The sequence below is a fragment of the Micromys minutus genome (assembly GCF_963924665.1).
Source record: "Micromys minutus genome assembly, chromosome: 18".
Taxonomy (NCBI): domain Eukaryota; kingdom Metazoa; phylum Chordata; class Mammalia; order Rodentia; family Muridae; genus Micromys; species Micromys minutus.
Window position 1 is genome coordinate 14,204,274 of NC_137953.1, and position 21,986 is coordinate 14,226,259.

General features: G+C 42.0%; 1 protein-coding gene across 2 annotated transcripts in view; it reads left to right on the forward strand.

Annotated features, from left to right (window-relative positions):
* KDM3A (lysine demethylase 3A) overlaps positions 1-20,163 on the forward strand; it is a 42,342-nt gene extending 22,179 nt beyond the window's left edge. For both annotated transcript variants that reach the window (XM_080932546.1, XM_080932545.1), the window contains exons 11-26: positions 2,404-2,608; positions 4,926-5,140; positions 8,169-8,321; positions 8,456-8,551; positions 8,896-9,023; positions 10,341-10,536; positions 12,273-12,445; positions 12,757-12,993; positions 13,972-14,143; positions 14,806-14,899; positions 15,367-15,497; positions 17,095-17,214; positions 17,295-17,434; positions 18,430-18,606; positions 18,687-18,821; positions 19,511-20,163. In XM_080932546.1, coding sequence (XP_080788672.1) covers positions 2,404-2,608; positions 4,926-5,140; positions 8,169-8,321; positions 8,456-8,551; positions 8,896-9,023; positions 10,341-10,536; positions 12,273-12,445; positions 12,757-12,993; positions 13,972-14,143; positions 14,806-14,899; positions 15,367-15,497; positions 17,095-17,214; positions 17,295-17,434; positions 18,430-18,606; positions 18,687-18,821; positions 19,511-19,591 — 2,453 coding nt within the window. In that variant the 3' untranslated portion in view covers positions 19,592-20,163. The remainder of the gene's footprint in view (positions 1-2,403; positions 2,609-4,925; positions 5,141-8,168; positions 8,322-8,455; positions 8,552-8,895; positions 9,024-10,340; positions 10,537-12,272; positions 12,446-12,756; positions 12,994-13,971; positions 14,144-14,805; positions 14,900-15,366; positions 15,498-17,094; positions 17,215-17,294; positions 17,435-18,429; positions 18,607-18,686; positions 18,822-19,510) is intronic.
* Positions 20,164-21,986: the final 1,823 nt, after the last annotated feature.

The following is a 21,986-nucleotide window of genomic DNA, read 5'->3' on the forward strand; positions in this document are numbered from 1 at the left end:
CTTCAATTGACTTGTGAATCTTTTCAGTCTAGTGTTGGTTATGCCTAGGGATTCTTCCAACCGGGCTTTGTCATTCTTGAGGTTCAGGTTGGATGGAGCAGTTAGTTTGCATAAAATTAATTACGTAAAACACATACTGTTTCTTAGGAATTATATAACTCCCAAGAGAAAGTGAATATTCATAACCATGTATCTGTTCTATTTATTCTTTTTGAGTCATCAGTCCTCACAGCTTGTTTTTGAAGAAAGTCATTTTAGTTTCTGTAAAGAGGCAGTAAAAATCCTAGATGGGTAAACATGTGGCAGGTCCTGGAGTTGAGCTTTCTCTCACTGCAGTGTACCTGCCCCTTATCTAGACTTTCGTATGCTGGCACTGAGTTCCCACTCAGATGGCTGGGTTATGCCCACTGTAGTTGTCTGTGGATACAGAAAGACTCTGGAAAAGGATTGTTTCCTTGCTTCACTTAGGGGGCTACAAAAAGCAAAACCCACCTACAGTCAAGTACCTATCTTTGTGTTCAGTTTGGCACCTTAGAATGTGCTTTGGTACTTCCCTCTAGCCTAAGAGATTGTTGTCCTTATTAAGTTTCATTTGGACAGTTTAGTTTACTAATGTGGATACTTCCTTTTAAGCCAGGTCAAATAAAATAACCTTAGAATTTCACCCACCTTTAATACTTGGAAGCCTGGTCCAACTCTATAAAGGTGGTGTTTTTCAGTATCTGAGTAATTAAAATTATATCACTGCTGCTTTGTTTTTTCGTGTGTGCATTCTTTGCTACTTCCTACTTAGAAAACCTAATTGTTAGCAAAATATAATAAGCTTAGTCAGATAAAGTTGGGTGTGTCCCAAAGATATGCAATTTGGGTGTGCCTCTAAAAGCCTCCATAGAAAAGAATGCTAAAGAATGGAAAGTTCCTGCCTATTTTAAGGCAAATTGCTTGGAGGAAAGTATTTGGGAGACTTCTTCTGGTCTTTACTCTATGACTGAAGGCAAATGGCTGCCCCGAGGATAAGGTGAAATGGTTTGCCCCCCACTGACTGGGCTTAGACTCCACCTACCATGAAGCTGACTCATCTCGGGGAGGAGCTAGAGACTTTTTATAACAATTAGACCTTTGAGGTCTTTCTGACCCTGGCTCTCTTGTGCTTTGGGGGACTGGAAGGGTATCATGGAAGGATCTCCTGGTAAGAAATAGGGATTTTCTCTGTGCGCTTGTAGGAACCACAGAGAAATAGCCATCGTCTGTGGTACAAGGTAAAGCACTATTCTAGGAGAGAGCTAAGGAGTCCTCTTGGGTTTGGAGGGCTCAAGAGAAAGGTAGACCGGCTCCTCCCCAGAATGACACCGATAGAGATTAGTCAGGAGCTGGCAGCTTAGTTGTAGCATCAGGCTTGTAATTAGATATTTGTATGTAGTTATCTCACTGAACTAGCAGGTTTTTATCTTAATACCACCTTGTGTCCTAACTGGTGTGAATATTAAACCATTACATATTACCATTTTCCCTCTTTTGCCGTCTCTTCCACTCTTAATAAAAGTGTTTATTGGAGTGAAGACTGACAGCATTGTTCAGCATCTTAAGTGTGCTTTTGTTTGAGTTTATTTCTAAGAACTCAGGCAGCCCCAACTCCATTTGGACCCCTAGGGAAGGTCTTTTTCTGTGAGATACTCCCTAAGTCTCTTGGGTCGTGGATGCACTCCTGCATTATGTGGGTGACCACAGTAATTGATTTTCTTCATTTGCTGTGACATCTCTCAACCTTCTCCCTTAGAAACTACCTTAACATTCCCTTTTATAATTCTTATGCCAATTACCATATACACCATAGAACCTGAGTTTACTTAGGGTCTTGTTTTTAACCAGTGCTCTTAATCCTGAAAGGGGGCTGGTTACATGTGCAGCAAGTGTGAGGATTTGTAAACTAGCTCTTATGCTGTGCTCGCTCTCAGGATAACAATCAGGTTTTATTCTGAATAGCTTTGGGTAAGGGTTCTTTATGAAAAGTACTTTTTAACTAGTTTCTTTTTTAGCATGCAAATCAACAAAACTGCCATTTGCAGAGGCAGGCCTGTGGGTGTACCCAGACCCTGCAGTGACTGTACTGAGTATGTTTAGAGGCTGTCTAACATACAGGTTATGAGGTAGGATGCCCTCAACTAGTGTTGTGAAGAGACAGGTGCACTAAGTTGTAAGTCTGGCTGTTGAATTTAGTGGTTTAGGTGGCCAAATTGTTTGTTTACAGAGACCAGAACTTTGTGAGTTGTTTATATTATCTTTTCTTGGGCTATTTTTCAGAAGTGTCTTTACTTTGGGAATGTTGACTCTTTACTAGAATTCAGTCAAATGTTGATGTTCTATTCAGAGATAAGTTTTAGTTCCTTTTTCTTACTTTCCTAGCCCCAGCCCGGAAGTCAGTTTTGACAGACCCAGATAAACTCAAGAAGCTACAGCAGAGTGGAGAGGCCTTTGTTCAGGATGACTCCTGTGTTAACATTGTGGCACAGCTGCCCAAGTGTCGCGAGTGTCGGTTAGACAGCCTGCGCAAGGACAAGGAACAGCAGAAGGACTCGCCAGTGTTCTGCCGCTTTTTTCACTTCAGGAGGTAAGGTGTTTCTGAAGAAAGAATACGGTAATCTGGTCTCCGCATACCTTTTCTTCACAACGGAACATCTAGAATATAGAAATTATATTTTTACTATATGTTTGGTAATGTAGACCTTTCTGTATCTTACTCTTTTACACTTTTTCTCATACACTCCAGGCTAGCCTCAAACTCTCTGTGTAGCCAAGGATGACCTCAAACTCCTGATCTTTGTATCCATTTCCAAAGTGCTGGGATTTACAGGCATGTGGAACCACACTTGACTTAATATGGTGCTGGGAGTAGAATCCAGTGCATGTTAAACACAAGCACTCTACCAACTGAGTTAAATCCCCATCCTCTGTATGTATTCATTTACTGAACTAAATCTCCAGCCCTCTTCATCACATGCGAAGCCAATTCCCCAGCTCCTGTATATATATATATATATATATCAACAAACCTTTTAGATAATTGTCATAGAAAAACACACAGGTAGCATTCATTCTCTTTATTGTGCATTTTTAATTTTTTGTCAGAAAGTTTGTTTGGGCACACCTAGTTGGTGTATTGTATAAGCTGTTCTGAATCTTTACCAAAGCACAAGAAGGAGTCTAGATCTTTCTGCAAATACTTTGGAATTTCTGTACTGTATGCATTAGAACTATTATATAGTGCTTTGTCTCAAGTGAAGGCTGTGTTTGCCCGCCTCTCTGGGCCTGTATTCTGAAGGGAAGTCTAACAGTAGCAGTGCTGGGTCAGGTGTATGTTAGGCTCTCCTGACACTGCCCTGAGAAGTCTGCTCTTTTACCAGCATGGAGGGGCATGTGCATCATTCCTTGTTTGCTTTTTTCTTTTCTTCCATTCAGGTTTGTTCACATCATGTAATTTGTTGACTTTTCTATTTGTGTGCTACCTCTATTTTGTTTCACTACTATTTAAATGAGATTAATGACAGTTATTAAGTACATTTGTCAGGACTCCAGTGAGATAAAGTAGGCATACTCATTGTTTACTTTGATGAACCCTAGAGTAACTGAAAGAAGTGACTCATTAATAAACTGATGTTTAAAAAGTAGACAAATAAAATTGTTGCTTTTCCTAAACCAGTATGTTCAAAATGCTCTCCTTTCACAGATCGCTAACAAAATTAAAAATAATTTACATAGCTTCACTAGAATGACACAGTTTTATACGAGAGGTGTCAGAAAAATTAATTGCCCTGGGAGTATAGACAATGTGTCAGTACCAAATGGCTTGATGGCTGTTCATAATTTAAGTCTGAAGTCCTCTTAACCGTGACTTCTGATGACGTCTGCTGTTCTGCACGTGGTGCTGTCTGACTTCTCTAACTAGCGTATGTTTCTACTGAACACACACAGGAACCCATGATGACCTTTTCATACGATGTAAACACCGCTCTTCCCCTGACTACTCCCTCATGGCCCTCTAGTCCCTCCCACCTCACAAAGAATTTTTCTTTCTTTCTTTTTAATGTTTGCAATTTGATAGAGAACCATGTTTTGTGCTGTTTAAAAAATCTGATTCATTTTATTCAAATTCCTTTGTCTGGAGTGAAGCAACTTTTTTGTTTTGAGACATGATGTTCTTTTGCATATAAATAAAGTTTCTCAGAAATCAAGATATGTTCATGTTCATCTAGTTCTCGTTATAAGCAAGTGGTGCTTTTGCCTCTTTTCTTGTCTTGTCTATTAATCGAAATAGTTCTAGATGTCAGTTGAACATTCCTGCTGAGATGGATTAAATGTACAGGTCATTCAGACCAAACTTGTGTTTTATGTTGACCTTTGCTTCCAGCCGCAAGTAAAATGCTAAAATATTCAAAACTAATCTATGTAGCTTCTCAAACCTTCCACATCTTAAGAGTGCATTCTGAGACTCTGTTTAGCCTATCTATTTCTTGAGCTCTGAGTTCCATCTGAACATTTCCTCTTAAAAGTCTTAGGAGCTCTGTGGGCAACAGACACCCTCAAATCTGCAGTGTTTCTAGTCAGATGTCTCACTTCTCTGGCTGGTGGTTTTTATTTGTTACGGTCTCTGCTGTCAAGATCCAGTTCTAGTGGAGAGTGTCTCTGGAGGCTACACAATAAACGTTAGTAAAAACACATCTCATAGACCCTGTGTAGCCTGACTTTTAAGAGAAACTGTGATTGTTTGTTTTACTTAGTTTTTTTAAGTCCTTCCAAGTCACTAGAGGTAGGTGGCTGTCGTTAGCAGTAGAGAGTACAGAAAACCAGGAGAGGCTTTGTTGACTGAAGTAGTACTTATGTGATAATTAGAAGTTATAAGTCAATTTTGTATGTTTTCCCACTTGCAGGTTACAATTCAACAAACATGGTGTGCTGCGGGTAGAAGGCTTCTTAACACCAAACAAGTATGACAGTGAAGCGATTGGCTTGTGGCTGCCTTTGACCAAAAATGTTGTGGGGACCGATTTGGACACAGCAAAGTATATCCTGGCCAATATTGGGGACCACTTCTGTCAAATGGTGATTTCTGAGAAGGAAGCTATGTCAACCATTGAGCCACACAGTAAGAGCATCTCTTAGGGGCAGGATCTTTGAGTCCTGCTTGACTTTTGTTTCTTTCTGACACCTAAGTTGCATGGATTTTATTTTCACCAGCAGTCTTACGTGGATGCTACCATGACATTGCGATTTTCCTTTTATAAGTTTCTTCTGAGATGTTCTGTCTGGTGTTTGTTGTGGGACAGCTCAAAGGTCTAGCATCCCTTTTTGCCTTGAAGGGTCATCGTGATTTGTTAATAGCATTTGCACAGCCTTACCAGATATGTAAGCTCACCAGAAGGTGGGATAAGACTCAGGTTGTTTACAACAAAAGATTCTTAATTTATGGTACACATTAAAGACAGTAGGACCAGAAAGGCACACCCTAAAGCTTCCTGAGTCCTACTCTGTGGGGCTAGGTTCCAGGTGTTTGAGCGGAAGCAGCTCAGATGGAGCCAGTTTTTCCCACGTCCTGGTTTGAAAGGATAGCTGTAGCTGCTAGCTCAGTTTGAGATGGTGCCCCAGTCTGCAGGAGCATTCACTCCTTCACTGTCAGGAAGCCTTAGGAAGCTACGAGGTCGGTGTTGGTGACAGAAGAGATGGACTGGCTTTGTGTCATCACAAGGCAGTGTCTGGAAGGATAACACTCTCCTCTGTCTGCATGCTCTGGGGAAGGAGATATCAAGTCAAAAGTGCCACAGGACTCCTGTGTCTGTCATTTTGGATTTTGAATAACCAAGTATGTTTGAATGGCAGCGTCTATACCATTCTTTAGAATTTTGGTTGACCTTGCCATAAACAACTTCAGCACAAAATACTTCCGATAAATGTGAATCCTGCTATCAATTTCTATTTTATGTGTATGAGAAGCTTTGCCTGCATGTGTGCAAATGCACTGCATGTGTGCCTGGTGCTCACAGAGGCTAGAAGAATCCCTGGAACTGTATCGTACGTGACTGTAAGCAAGCCTCCATGTAGGTGTTGGGCTGAACCTAAATGCACTAAGTGAACTGGAGTTGTACTATCTAACCTTTATTTATACCCAGAACAGCATTCATTCCTGTCTCAACAAAAAAGAAAGCAAAGTTGCTTTACTCTAGACAAAGGAATTTGAATAAAATTAATCTGACTGTTTAAATAGCGTAATAGAAACATAAATTTCTCTATAAAATTGCAAACATTTAAAAAAATCAGGTTTTCTCTTACATACAGTCCTTATGTTTGAAAAAAAAAATGACATCAAAGCCATAGTGGGATTCTTGGTGAAGTGAGAGGGACTAAGGGGGATGGGAGGGAGCGATTGGTCTCTGCTGAGCAGGAAGCACTGGTGAAGACAGCATCTCTTCTGACCTACTTCCTAGTTTAAGCAATGGAATACAGACATGCACCTGGGGATCAGCGCCTCCTGGAGCTGCTGGAATTATTTTGAGGGTAGTTGGGGGCAGCTTTAGAACTATGCTTCTCTGTGTGTGTTGAGAAGTCTGAGGTCTGTTTAGACTTTCCTCTGTGATCTGGGTAGACTGTGACACAAGTTTCCCATTATGCTGATAGTTTCTTCTGAACTTGACTCACAGTGGCTGCTCGTGTGGTGGCCTACATTTGGCTGCAGTACATAGACATTTGTTTGCAATGTATTAATCGCTTCCTTCCTGATTAATCAGACCTGCTTTAGGTTTTAAGTAATCGATAAAGGGGCTTTTCTTTTTTTCTTTCTTTTTTCTTTTTCTTTTTGTTATTGTTGGCTTTTTGTTTTCCCATACAGAAAAAAAGCACAGGGAGTTGCCTTTTAAGAGTATAATTAAGTAATTTTCTATATGTAGTGGATTTTTCTTCCTTGGTTTTATGATCATTCTGTTCCTCTTACATAAGCTGGTTACGTTAGAGAAGGAGATGAGATACCATGGGTGATCATGAAAGACTATCCTACCAAGAAGGCTTAATAAGCCCTTACCTTGATCCTGACTGTAAGAGCAGGTGTCCACCACAGACTTTATTCTCTAGTCAGTAGTGGCCAAATAAATAGGACAGAAGCTCATAAAACCTTATAGTATGCCTCAAGCTCTTGACACTGTGCCTGGCCCGTTTTGTTGTAGTACAGTAGTAGTTCTTTGTTGGTAGTTGGAATGAGTCAGTGTAAACTGAAACGTCATTGGCGTTCAGGGTAAAGAATTAATTCACTACAGCCTTGGTTATGAAAAAACATTGTCTCTGTGGAAGAGGAATACAACAGTGTTGAACACATGGACACCGACTTGAGTGCTCTGTTGAGCAGGATTGGGCCTCCTGCCATTCCCCCAGTGAAGGCTCCAACTCCTGGAGGCTTTCTGCTCCCTGATGACATTACACACGCCTCCCTTTGCGGGGAGGGGCCTCCAGTTGGTATGTGTAGTCAGACCCCTCCTCCAGTCAGTGTCGGCTTGGCTCCTGGAATGGAAAATGTGGCTCTGTAGAGGATTTGTTTCTCATTTTGTTTGATATTTGGTCAGTGTGGATCAGCCCTGTGTACCAGCAAGTGTCACTTGTGGCCCTGGCATACTCGGCTTCCTAACTGACAAGTGAAAACAGAACCTTGGTACTTTGTGCCCTACAGTAACTTACTAAAGTGCTCCCTCAGGACCTTTCAGTCTTCGCGAATTGAGGGCGTCTCTAAATAGTGCTCATTATGGGCTTGCAGTTGAGTATGTTTTCCCTTTGGAGAAAGTGTAGCCCGTGCAGTTTGAGACTCTAGAAGAATCGGTAAGGTTGGCACTGTGGTGAGGATACCTGTGACTGAGCTCCAGCTCTGTACCTGCTGCTGAACCACAGTGTCACTTCCTCTAGGAGGAAGAACAAAGTCTGGGTATGCCTTGTGCAAACAGGCCTGAGTAGGTGATGCTGACATACTTGAACAGACATGGTGAGGGACAGGAGAGCTTTATGGGTCAACAGCATCTGTGGTGATATTGAACAGACCAAGTGGGAACTCTAAGCACAGGGAAGTCTCACACTTCCACCTACGTTTGGGTTCAGAAACCCCCTGGACTCAGGACTAAATGACTTATTGATTCTTGCAGGGCAGGTTGCTTGGAAACGAGCTGTCAAAGGAGTTAGAGAAATGTGTGACGTGTGTGATACAACCATCTTCAACCTGCACTGGGTTTGTCCTCGGTGTGGGTTTGGAGTGTGTGTAGATTGCTACCGGATGAAGAGGAAGAATTGCCAACAGGGTGAGTGAGGACTTCAGTCTTCTCCACCTCGACACCCTGGTCTTAAGCCTTTTGTTGGTTTGTGGTTGATGGTTTCTGAAGCACTGGGGTTTTGAAGCTCATGGAAACAGTTACCACAAGTCCGTTATTTGCAGGTGCTGCCTACAAGACTTTCTCTTGGATAAGGTGTGTGAAGAGTCAGATACATGAACCCGAGAACCTGATGCCCACACAGATTATTCCTGGCAAAGGTATTTCCTGTGAGGCAGGGAATCACAGCACTCCACCCCCAATGGCTTGGGTGACTTACAGGGGCTTTAGCTTGCTTTTACTTTGTGTAGTCTGATTGTCGGATAACTTTTAGTGTTGTCCTAAAAGTACTCAAGAAACGTGTTAATAATGCCCGTGCACTTTGAAAGCTCTCAGGGACTGCATGGTCGTAGAAGGAAAGAAAATGTGCATTTCAGGAAGGTGAGACAAAAAGGAGGCACAGAACATGATGCTGAGAAAAGCACTCCCGTGGGAAAGTCTTCTGCTGTTGAGACCATGTATGGTAGTTGCTGTCTTTATCTCTTGCCCCTGTCCTCTGTTTTAGCCCTCTACGATGTTGGAGACATTGTGCATTCTGTCAGAGCCAAATGGGGTATAAAGGCCAATTGTCCCTGCTCCAACAGACAATTCAAGCTCTTCTCAAAGCCAGCCTTAAAGGAAGACCTGAAACAGGTATTGCTGCTAATGCTTGGTTCCCTGTCCTTAGGATTTCGTCTGTTTCTCAGTTACCCCAGGGGCATCTGTCGCTGTGTTTGACAGAAACACAGACACGGTCAGTCTGGGGAGAAACTTCATTCATGCCTGCTGCAGTTCATCTCCCTCTCTTCACATCACTTTATGTGCTTTCTTGGTGACTGCTTAGTGTTTGACATTTTTGTTCCTTGAAAAGAAAAGGTTTAAAATTTTTAATTTCTGTATTTTTTCTTCATACTATCAGAAGAGTTAGAGAATTTTTGGGAATGAGTTGTGTTCCCAGTAGTTCATCTCCTCGTGCCTTTTCTTGGTAGTTTACCATCCTTACCATCGCACCTACTCCGCGCCTCCCTTCCCTCACCCCGCAGTCACTGGCGACTGTGTGTTCTAAAGCTGTAATGTATTGAATGACCATGGGTTTAGAAAAGCTATGGGGCTTGGTGCCAGAACTGAACTTGAATTCTTTTTGTTTTAAGACCAGGTCTCCCTAGTCCTGGCTGTCCTAGAACTGGATACAGACTAGGCTGTTCTCAGACTCACTGCCTCCCTAATGCCAGGATTAAAGGCCTGGTGAACTTAAATTCTTTTCTGCCGTCTTCTGGCGGGGTCACTTTGGCTCTCGCACACTGACCTTCTTATGCTCCTCCGCGATCCCCAGTAAGGGCAGAGTGGTAGAAAGTACTGGTAACCGGAGAGGTCAGAAATGGGGGCTAGGACCACCACTGGATTCTGAATATGCCTATTTTTTTCTTTCTGATTATTTGTGGAAACTCACAATTGAGTAACAGTAAGTGATAAGGTCTGGTTGTTTGTTCTTTGAAGAGCAGCTCATCACGTTTAGAGCTGGAGTTAAAAGAGCATCCTCTCTGTGTGCTGACTTCTGAACCCCTCAATTTACTACCTACCTCATTCGCTGACTCAGTAAGCAGGTTTTGAACGCCTGCTCAGGATGTCTGCTGAGTTCCCAGGGAAAGTAGGCTCAGATCAATCCATCATTTTAAAGCCACTTGGTGTTTGGGGCTATAGGGACATGTGCAAGCCTGGCTGGTAAGTGAAGGCAATACAAAGTATGTTCATTACTGTAGCATCTGTTTTCATTAGTAATACTTAAAACTAAAGATTAAAATCTCTGTCTTATCCTTGTTCTGTGTTATTACCAGAGAGGATTATTACTGTCACAGTCACTGGAGCTATTGTGTGACTTTGTGTTTGCTGTGTATTTTACTGGCAGGCTTTTAGGGAAGAAGGAAAATGTCAGTCTTCAGCTTACACCTAATTCTCCTCTTACATTTACAGGCATCCTTGTCTGGAGAAAAACCAACTCTCGGGGCTATGGTCCAGCAAAGTTCCCCTGTGTTGGAGCCAGCGACTGTGTGTGGGGAAGCAGCCTCTAAGCCAGCCAGCAGCGTGAAGCCTGCCTGTCCAGCCAACACATCACCTTTAAACTGGCTAGCTGACCTTACCAGTGGGAATGTCAACAAGGAAAACAAGGGTGAGCTTTTGCTAAACTCGCTATGAGGACAGAACTGGGGATGCTGTACACGGGAAGGGTTCCCTGCTGTCATTCAGGTGCAAACCACCAATAAAACTGCAGCACCTGAGGTGGGACCGTCACCTCCTCACACAGCTTAGGTGAAGTTGAAATCGTATTTGACGAGAGTGTAGTGGTGCTAAGACATTTTACTTAGTCCCACTGACATAGCACACACAAAAATAGCAATTTCTGGTTCCTTTCCCCTTGTTTATCTCTCCTTCTTGTCAGTCCTGCCTCTTCCCTACACATTTCTTTCAGTGACTTTATGTTTTGTGTCCTATAGATTTTAACTAGAACTGTCTGTGTGATCATTGGTTTGAAACCAGCTGTTAGAACCTAGCAGGCTCTCCAGTGGTTCCTCTAGAATCAGTGTAGTACTTGAATGACATTTTGTAGGCCTCCATATTTCTTTGGTTCTTATGGTTTTTTTTTTTTTTTTTTGTGCTCCCTCTTTCTTCTGTGTCTCTGAGCCTGAGTTGATAGACTTTGTTTCCAGTGTTTGTTTACTTTCTCTGTCCTGTCTTGTCTTAGTCTCAGTGTACTGTTCTCTCTTGCATCCTTGTCACACAACAGCTGGACTTTGGGATCAGATAAAGTTGGACAAGAATTTAGGTCATTTTGCTTTCTAGAAAGAGAAAAATTAAAAGTCACTTGTTTTGTGCAGACATCTGAAAAATTTTCTGAATCAACCTTGCGATTCAGAACCTCGGGAGGCAGAGGCAGGTGCGTCTCTGAGTTTGACCCCAGCCTGGTCTATAGAGAGAGTTTCAGGATAGGTAGGACTATACCGAAAAACCTTGTCTTTAACAGCCTTAATGAGGTTTGAGTTCATAGAGGATTTGTAAGAACGACCATCATCAGATGGAGGAGTTGGGGAGGAAGGCACTGTGGAGACATGGAGGTGCTGTTGAGCTTTAACTCTGCTAAGTTTATAAACCAGACTCTGAAGTTGAATCTAGAGGGAACAGCATTAAGGGTTTCTCCTTCTCCAGCACACATTAGGAATAGTGATTTAGGGTTGGGTTGGGGTGTGTCTCACTGTGTGGTTCATTTGAGTCTGAGCTTAATTGATGCTTAAGTTGATGGACCAGCCTCCTGCATAGCTAGGGCACATGTGGACACCACTGCACTTGGCATGACCTACTCTGAAGTTGTTCTAAGAGATTTGCTCTGTTGGGAATAAGATAAAGGGTCTTTCCCTCTAAGCACTCTACTAGGAGTACTGACCAGTGTGGTAAGACCATACACAATAATAAATAATTTTTTAAAAATACTATTTACAGTGTTAGAGAGATGGCTCAGGACTTCAGAGTATTTGCAGCTTTTTCAGAGGACCTGGGTTCAACTCCTAGAATATGTTTAGCAGTTCACAAGTCTGTGATTTCAGTTTTCGGGGATCCAGTACCCTCTTCTGGCCTTCGTGGGCATCATACATACATGCAGGCAAAACACCCACATTCATAAACTAGAAATGGAAAAATTACCATACTATTTTCTAATTTCACCTGGATATTTGGTACCATTGTAAAACATCAACTAGGAATGCTGACCTAACACATACTGTGAGGTTTTGCTGTTTAGATTTTTGGTTTTAGGAGAAGAAAGCTACACTCTGAGTCATTCTGCTAATAGAAAGTAATAAGGAATTTGCTTTGAATGCACATCTGAATGTTTTCATTTTTTTTTTTTTTTAGAAAAACAGCTGACTATGCCAATTTTAAAGAATGAAAACAAATGCCTTCCACCCCTGCCGCCCCTAAACAAGTCCAGCACCGTCCTCCATACTTTTAATAGCACAATTTTGACACCTGTGAGCAACAATAATTCTGGTTTCCTTCGAAATCTTCTGAACTCATCCACAGGAAAGGTATGTGCTTGCTCTATTACTTGGACCCCTTATGAAGTTGAGTAGAGAAGATGACATGAGTCATGTGTCACTGCAGGTGCTCCATGGGCTCCAACAGAATGTTGGGACACCACACTGTCTTCTCCCAGCTGGTTTTAAATTCTTAAACCTGAGAGGCTGGCTTGAGGAGCTACCTCTTTACCTGGGTTTTCTAATTTAGTCTCTTATGGGAATTCGATGTGATGTGTGTTCTTCATGCAATTATAGAGATAGGGATTTTTCAACAGTAGAGAACGGCATATTTAAAATTTGTGATTTTTTATTAAATTTAGACAGAAAATGGGCTTAAAAACACACCCAAAATCCTTGATGACATCTTTGCCTCTTTGGTGCAAAACAAGACTTCTTCTGATGCATCCAAGAGGCCTCAAGGACTGACTATCAAGCCTAGCATTCTTGGATTTGACACTCCTCACTACTGGCTGTGTGACAACCGCCTGCTGTGCTTGCAAGACCCCAACAATAAGAGCAATTGGAATGTTTTTAGGGAATGCTGGAAACAAGGGCAGGTAATCCTGGCCTCTGCCCCCCTCTTTGTTCTTTGCAGACTTTTAGGTACTATTTCCTCTCCCCCTGTGTTTGTATTTATTTGTTTGGGGTAGATCTAACTAGGACAGTGTGTAGCTGTGTCTTATTTTGCATAAACTAACTCAACTGTATTTTTCCCCCACTCAGAATTTGAGTGCTTTCAGCCAGCTATTTATTTCTTGGGGTTTGATAAGCAATACAGGCCGAGTTATCTTGTATTGTCAACCTCAACAGAAGTGATTTGAGGGATTTGATAAGATGCAATTAAAAATAATATCACATATCCCACTCTCATGGATTAAAACCTGTGCCAGGGGCTGATAACTCAGTGGTTAAAGAATGCTTGGGGCTCTTGCAGAGGACCTGAGTTTGTTCTCAAAACCCATGTTTGTATTGCTACTGCCTATATCTCCACGTCTAGTATATCTGACACCATCTTCTAGCCTCCAAGTGCATCTGAACACAGGTGGCAGGGCATTCATAGAAGCACACGGGTATACACATAAATAAAAACAAATGTAAGAGAAAAACCCTGTGCTCTGAAGGCAGTTCTGCATGGGTCACAGCCATAGGGTGTCATCTTGAAATTGGTGTGTCATCCCCTATGCTACCTGCTGTCAAAGGCAGCACTGTTGGCTCTTGAGTTGTAGTTGATCCATTTCCAGTGTTCATATGGCCTTGTGGGTGACACTTGTTGGCCTTACGTCATGTTCATGCACTCCTAGCTTAGTACTGTGCCTCGGAGGGCATCAGAGGAGTGATCTCTTCTCCAGCAGCTTAATCTAGGGATTATTCCATAGCCTGGGAGCAAAGTGTCTAGCAGATGAATACTGAGGATACAGCCACTGTGGAGACTCAGAGAACGTAGCTGTCACTTCACCAGCTGAGACTGAGGACCAGCGGCTTGAAGAGGGAGGAGCTAGTAGAGATTAGACTTAATCTCCTCCTCCTTCCTTTAGCCAGTGATGGTGTCGGGAGTGCATCATAAATTGAACACTGAACTCTGGAAACCGGAGTCCTTCAGGAAAGAGTTTGGCGAGCAAGAAGTTGACCTAGTCAATTGTAGGACCAATGAAATCATCACAGGAGCCACAGTGGGCGACTTCTGGGATGGATTTGAAGATGTTCCAAGTATGTACTAAAGGCTGCTCAAGGGTTAGAGCTGTGGAGAGCGGACACAATAATTGCAGGAACCAACGGCTTCCAAAGGGACGTCTTTTCTGTTCTGTTTTTACAAAATTTATGCTTTTCAAATGGCGTAGTGGCCTGCCACCGGTACTGCTGCTCGTGTAAGAATAGTTCTGACTAACCCTGGTCCGTAGAGTCCAGAAGGTGGGGGTGTGGGGACAAGGCCCAGGGTCCTATCCCTAGACAGAGTAGGAGGTGCTCTCAACCTCTATCAGAGCAAAACAGGTCCTTTCTGTGATGTTGAGTTTGAACCCCTGAGGGTTTTGATGCTGAGAGGAGACGGGTACTGAGTGGTGCTGGTATTCTCTCAACACTGTGAGAGAGGCAAAGTCTGTCCCAGTGACAAGCTTTGTGTGTCTAAAAACAGGAACGGTCTTTATTTGCTGTCTCCTAGATACAGCTTTATTTCTTGTTGCCATAAAAATAAGAGTTGGCAACTGGCAGGAAAAGATAGCTAAGTTGTGTTTGTATGACAGGTGGATTTTTTGATTTTGAAAGTTTCCAGATAAAATACTTTATTTGCAATATTAAGATATTAACTAACTTGTCCTTTTTTGTTTTTGAATTATGAATAACTGTTTCTTTATTCTGGTTAATCTCTCCAGACCGTTTGAAAAACGAAAAAGAAAAAGAACCAATGGTGTTGAAACTTAAGGACTGGCCACCAGGAGAAGACTTTAGAGACATGATGCCTTCCAGGTGTGGATTGAGCTAATTCTGTCCTTCACTTGGGGTATACAAAGTCTCAGATAGCAGGAAGGTAGTTTTTAAGGAAGTGTGTTGGTTCTGATGTTTTTATACTGTGTGTGTACCTTTAGGAGCTGGGTGCATTGTAATGAGATGGAAAAGGAGTGACTTTAGGTCTGGGTCAGAATGGTCTGAACATTAAATATGGAAGTGCCTGGTTTTCAGACACACCAGAGTAATGTGTCATTCCAGAATCTAGTCCCCTCAGGATATACTTCTCAGCTCTACAGCCTGAAACATTCCAGGTCATTTGGACACTTCTGTGTAGCACAGGGCATAGTCCTATTACCAAGGCTAGCCATCCATCTTAGATTTGGTTTTTCTTGTATAGAAGGAACAAGAATCCTTCTAACCCTAATCCTAATGTGCTAGAGTAGAAAAACAAGCTTGCTTTACAAATTATTGGTTTCTCGTTCTAGGTTTGACGATCTGATGGCCAACATTCCACTGCCTGAGTACACCAGGCGCGATGGCAAACTGAACCTGGCCTCTAGACTGCCAAACTACTTCGTGCGGCCAGACCTGGGCCCCAAGATGTACAATGCTTACGGTAAGAAGGAAGTGGAACATAATGGAAAAACAAGGTGTTTGAAGATGGTTAGCTAGAACGTGCTGGACACTGCCTTCGCTGTCGCACACTTATCTGTCTCCTATGCCTAACTGTAATTGCTCAAACTTCATATTGTGCTTTCAGTCTTGGTGTGTGTCTAGGTCAGTTTTGCTATTGTTTTCCACTACCATTACACAGCATGTGTGTGCATGTGCGTGTGTGTTTACAAGTGCTTGTGTGTGTACTTTGCAGTAGTTATGGTGCTGTAGAAGAAAGGAATATCTGAGAAGGTTTTAAGATCAGTTTCTGGCTTGGTTTAAGTATTTTAGCCAAAGGGAAATCTGTTTGTCCTAGACACCGATAGATGACAGTGCCTGCAAAAGCTTTTCTTAGAAAAACTGGCAATTCCTGATTTGGGATGGGGGTTGTTGTCTTGGCTCCATCTGAGTTGAGGCTTCTTCGGTTTAGAATCTGGCTGTTTCAGCAAAATAACCCATGACTGGGATGGGTAGTTTGACTTAAAGTCAGTTTATCCTTCTTTTGTTACAACCCTCCATTTTACAGTGTTGCATAGCCACGAGAGCCCGCAGTCCCAGCTCCTCTCTGGGCATCTTCCTCAGAGCTTCACCCCAGTCTCTTATCCTTCTTTCGGGTCTATGCTTGTCATTCTCTTGTATTTATAACTTTATCAATACATTTTTCTGGGACTGGAGAGATGGCTCAGTGGTTAGGAGTGCTTATGGCTCTTCCAGAGAACCTGGGTTAGTTCCCAGCACCCTGATCAGCTCATACTGCTAATAACTCCAGCTCCAGAGGGTCTCATAACCCCTGACCTCTGACATACACTCAGCACAAACCCAAAACATAAAAAAAAAGTTTTAAAGATAGTCTATTTTACTGCACAGTATTTTTTTTTTGTTTATAGTCTGCTTTTATGTTTTAAGTAGATACTGACTTTTAAGATTCATGTGGTCATATGTAACTTATTTTTGACATGTTAATTGCTTTTTTAACTTACATTTTGTGCTTTTTTTTTTTTAAGCAGAGAAATACCTTTAAATTCATTGAAAGCTGCCAGGTGTAGTGTTCACATGCTCACCGTCCACTGCCGGCTCTTATTATGACTCTGTTTCACGTGTCTTCCCTTCATATGCTCTTTACCATTTTAGAGCACATCTCAAATTCCATGACTTGAACCAAATGCCCAAGGATTTACTTATTTGTAGGGCTGGTATTTCAGCAAAGTGAAAACAAAACGAAGTGGAGCTGGGTCCTAGGTGGCACGAAAACTGCCATCCCATGGTTTTAGCCTCTCAAATAGCAGCCACCAAGCAAGCTAGAAGTAAAACCTTTCTCCAGACAGTACAACCCCTTTCTGAGATGGCCATGTTTAGTTTCCTACCCAGTACAAGAGGGAGGGTGCTGGTGTCAACGACACAAAGGAAGGTGAACCACCTTCTGTGGACACACTGAACACTGAAGGGAAGTCAGTGCACTGGGCAGTGTTCCCTCCCACTGAGTGGAGCTGCCTTTGATTGCAGTGTGTGTGGAAGCAACTACCAATGGGCTCCTTGAGCATTCTTTTTCTTATTTTAAGGATTGATCACTCCAGAAGATCGGAAATATGGGACCACGAATCTTCACTTAGATGTATCTGATGCAGCCAATGTCATGGTTTATGTGGGAATTCCCAAAGGACAGTGTGAGCAGGAAGAAGGTAGGGTCTGAAATATTAAAGCTGGGCTTCCTGTCTAAGCCAGGATACGCAGTTCACACTTGATTTTTCTCTGGTTCTAGAAGTCCTTAGAACCATCCAAGATGGAGATTCTGATGAACTCACAATCAAGCGATTTATTGAAGGAAAAGAGAAGCCAGGAGCCCTTTGGCACATATATGCTGCTAAAGACACAGAGAAGATAAGAGAATTCCTTAAAAAGGTGTGTTGCTCACCCTGTGCCTGTGAGGAGAACATAAGAATAGCAATACTATAAATTCCCATATAATGCAAATCCGTATCAATTGGATGGGCTGTCAGTAGTTGCTAAGAAACAAGGATTCTAAAAAAAGGGGAGGCCTTGTCTTCTATGTTTTCAGTTTTAATGCACTTGGAGATTTTTGCTCTGTCTTAAGTTTGCCTGCATCACATTCCTTGAAAATATGAGAATTTCTTTAGTTCATGAGTCAGTCGTTGGCCCCAAGCTCATGTTCTGAATAAGCTACTAAAGTCTCTGTTGGTTTTGTTCTCATTTGTTGAGAGACCCACCTTAAATGACTATCATTTAAAGGAATAGCAGGAGCTAGGAGAACTCAGCTTCACTGTAGTTGCTGGATATTATGTGGGGGTTCCCAGCACTCGAAGATAGAGCTATCTCTCTCTCTCTCTCTAAACTTGTTTGGTGTTGAGACTGCTGATTGCAAACCAGGGATTTATGACTGATAGTCTTAAGTCACACCTGAGTCATTGGAACATTCCTAGCCCATTTGTGGTCCTGACACCAGGTAGGTCCTTTAATGTCCCATTGCTAGAAATCAGCTAAAGATTGACTGTTTGACCTGTTGACCATATTTCCTTGACAGTGTCACTTTTTTTTAGCATGGTTTTTCAGACACACTCATGAATAAAGAAGTTTAATCTGTATCTTTGGGACTGTCTCATAAGTTAAGTTGGTTCATAAGGAATCCGTTTACATTTAAAGAGGGCCTGGGTATTGTGTGAGAGAGTATACCAGACTGTAGGAATGAATTGCCAGGAGGCTAGGTTTTGTGATTCTCTTGATTCATTCTGTTAATGAGCTTGAAGGCCATTTCCACCAGTGGGAACACCCAACTTGAAGACAGCCTGTTTGTTGACTACTTGTGTTTTGGGAAGGGAGAGCACTCTTACTGGGTTTTGACATTTGCTAAGTTGCATGCTATTTTTACTGTATTGTAGGTATCAGAAGAGCAGGGCCAAGAAAACCCCGCAGACCATGATCCTATTCATGATCAGAGCTGGTATTTAGACCGATCACTGAGAAAGCGCCTTTATCAAGAGTATGGAGTTCAAGGCTGGGCTATTGTACAATTTCTTGGGGATGTGGTGTTTATCCCAGCTGGAGCTCCACATCAGGTCAGAACCGGTTAATCTGTTTATTGCCTTTCTGCTGTGACCTTGTGGACTTCTTACAGATGTGGCTTGGTGTTTTCCAGGTTCATAACTTATACAGCTGTATCAAAGTAGCTGAAGACTTTGTGTCTCCAGAGCATGTTAAACACTGTTTCTGGCTTACTCAGGAATTCCGTTATTTGTCACAGACTCATACCAACCATGAAGATAAATTGCAGGTAAAAATAGCACCAGGTCCAGACATTTGCTGTGTATGGCTCATGATTCAGTGGTGACCTTAAAAAGAGTCAGCGTTAGCGATATAACATTGGGATAGCTTTCTGTCTAGTACTCCCTTGCATTTGAATGATAAAAGCCCAGAGGAAGTCCCTCCCCTGGTCTTTGCTTAGGTACCAAAAGTCTTTATCTTGGCTTAGCCACCAGCCAGTGTTCTGGGACACGGTTTTGTACTGCAGTGCTTTTGTTACTTGTGGTAGAGCGGGGTTGAAAGAACTGAACATTGGAAGCAGACAGGGCTTTTGTTTCAGACTGAGTAGTGGATTATGCATGTGTGTGTGTGTGGCAGCTCCAATTGCATTCCCAGCTTTACTAATCCAGACTGAGCTGTACAGCAACATCACAATTTAAACTAAATCAACAGTGAATTAATGCATATTGCTTCATGTTTGAAAACTACAGTAGTAGTTAGAATCTGGTGAAACAGCTGTGTACTCACATTGGCCAGAACTGATTGGACAGAGAAGGATGGTGTCATATGCCATCCTGGTTTTCAAGAGCCAGGGGCCTCAAATCACATAGTGACTATTGACTTAAGTTCTAAGAGAAGTTCATGTATGTGGAGAAATTATTCTTGGTGAGGGATTTTAGGTTTAATGAAGCAGTCATCTTTTTCCTTCTGTTGCTTTAGGTGAAGAATGTTATCTACCATGCAGTGAAAGATGCAGTTGCTATGCTAAAAGCCAGCGAATCCAGTCTGGGTAAACCATAACTCCTATCTGCACATTGGAGATGAATTTTTGGCAGCTGATCAAACTCTTCAGGCAGGATTCCTGTGGACTTTGAGATTTCCTGTTACCTCATCTTCTTTTTTAAAAGTACACCTGACTTGTGAGGGTACTGTCTCTAATGTATATTTCTAGTGTTTACAGACACTGAGTGTGTATATGTAGTAACTATTTACAGACCACGCATCCTTATACTGTGACTTCACCTAGTGCAGGTCTTCCACCAGGCTGAAGACCTGCTGGCTCTGAAACAGTACTTGCGGTTACTCCCCAGCTGTTCGTTTAGACAGCTCACTCAAGTGGATTTTTAACTGTTAGGGATCACTGCAAAGTTTCATTGGATTTTAATTTATGTCCTTGGGAGCACCCTCCCCCACCCACTAGGGTCCAGAAGAGCAATGGAAGAAGTGACAGCTAATGGTGCAGTTCTAAATATATTGCATAGGACTGGCATTATATAGCAGAAATAACTACTGTATAATTCTTGGGGTTAACCATCTTTAGTTAATGGAATTTTAATTTAAATGAAGCTTTGCTAATTTTAAGTGGTAAGCATTTTGCATTAAAATATTCATATAATATTTTGGCTTTGTTTTTTGGCCTTTATTCTGTGTTTATACACCTTGAAAATAATAGGGTTAAAATTAGATAGTCATAATTAGTGACTAATACAGTGCTGACCTGTCCTGCTTTTTTGTTAAGAGCCACCACCAGTTTAAAAACTAGAACTAACCAAAAACCAAATATTGACTGGTAACCGCTTCTGAACAGTGAGATGCTGAAGTACGTTGTCTGTCTTCTGGTCCTGTGTACACAAAGGCGGAGGAAGCAGTGTTGGAAGGTTAGGTCAGCTGCACCTAAAATCCCCATCTCTGTGAAGGGCAGCATTGGTAAAGAAGGCACCCTTCTGTGGTCCCTCTCCTGGGCTGCTGTAATTACAGCAGGGATTTGCTCATTAGTGCTACATAGGCCCAAAGTGTAGGTGCTAACCTTCCAAGTAATAATACATTCCTAAGTTAAGTCTGCAGGAAACAGTTTTTGAGGATTTCTTGCAAGATCCTTTGTAAATTTGGATCTAGGATGTACAGTGTTGCTTAGAAATCAGCTTTGCCATAACGAAGCCACCGGCCTTCAAGTCAAAGATTTTCATATAGAATTATAAGGACTGTTGCTCAGAGTTGAACTTACCTTAATGACAAAGAGCTACAAAAGGCAAGAGCCAGCAAGAACTTTAACTTAGGAATATATGAGGATGTTAGAGACTCTGGACTGATCTAGTTCTTACTCTGAAATCTCTAGTATGTTCAAAGAAGAGTGTAGGAAATGTGTCAAAGATTGTCAAATGGCCATGTTTGGGGGAATAATGTCTGCATGCAACTTAAAATGAAGCAGGATGGTTGCAGTCAGAAGCAAACTGGCTCTGGTTACCTGTTCCTCAGAACCCACATTAGAGAAGGGACACAGCGCCACACAGTTGTTTTCTGACTTTTTCACAGGAGACTCACACATGTCCCGTATCAATTAAAGCAGTAATAATGGAAATATACAAGAGTAACTTCTGTGAACTAGATCACTGGGGGGGTGGGAATGGGGAATTTACACTGAATATTAGAAAACAATTGAAGACATGCCATCAGATTGAGCAGACCTAACTAAACCAGTAAAGATATATTTCTAAAATGTAATAATAAATCTAAACTTAAGTACTTGACCTGAGATCAGGTCCCCAACACAAGCAGAACCCTGGGTATGGCAGTCTTCCTGGAGCCCCAGTTTCCTGAGAACAGCCTAACCAACACCAAGCCCCAAGTTCAGTGTCATACTCAGGACACAGTGTGATTCAACACACTGGATATATGAATTCTCCAGATAGATGGAAACAGGAAGTACTTGTTGCAGACAGCCCACAGAGCTGCTTGCAACCTGAGCTCCAGGCGCTGTGGTGCCCTTAATTTCTGTCCTCCCCAGGCATCTAGCATCTAGTGTGCACATGCAGACAAAACATTTAGGCACATGAAATCGTGTTTTAAGCAGTTTTTAGATCTAAAAACAAAGTAGTAAGAGGATGACTGAGGAAGGCACCCAACATTAACATGGCTTTCACACTTCAAGGAACATGTACTTTATCCAAAATAAGTATAATCTAAAAATGGTTCCCTGTTGATACCTCCAAAGTACTTTTATGTTGCAAAAATAATAGCCATTCTGTAGAATCTGTGCCTCAAATGCTAATGGAGTAGTATGACCAAAGCTATCAATTAAAGGGGGAAAAATCGAATCGAATAAAAGCAATGTATTTGGAACTGATACATAAAAGTACAAGTTAAGAGAAACGGTGATTCGGTTTTTAAGAGTACCTCAAATTTATAACATGAATTA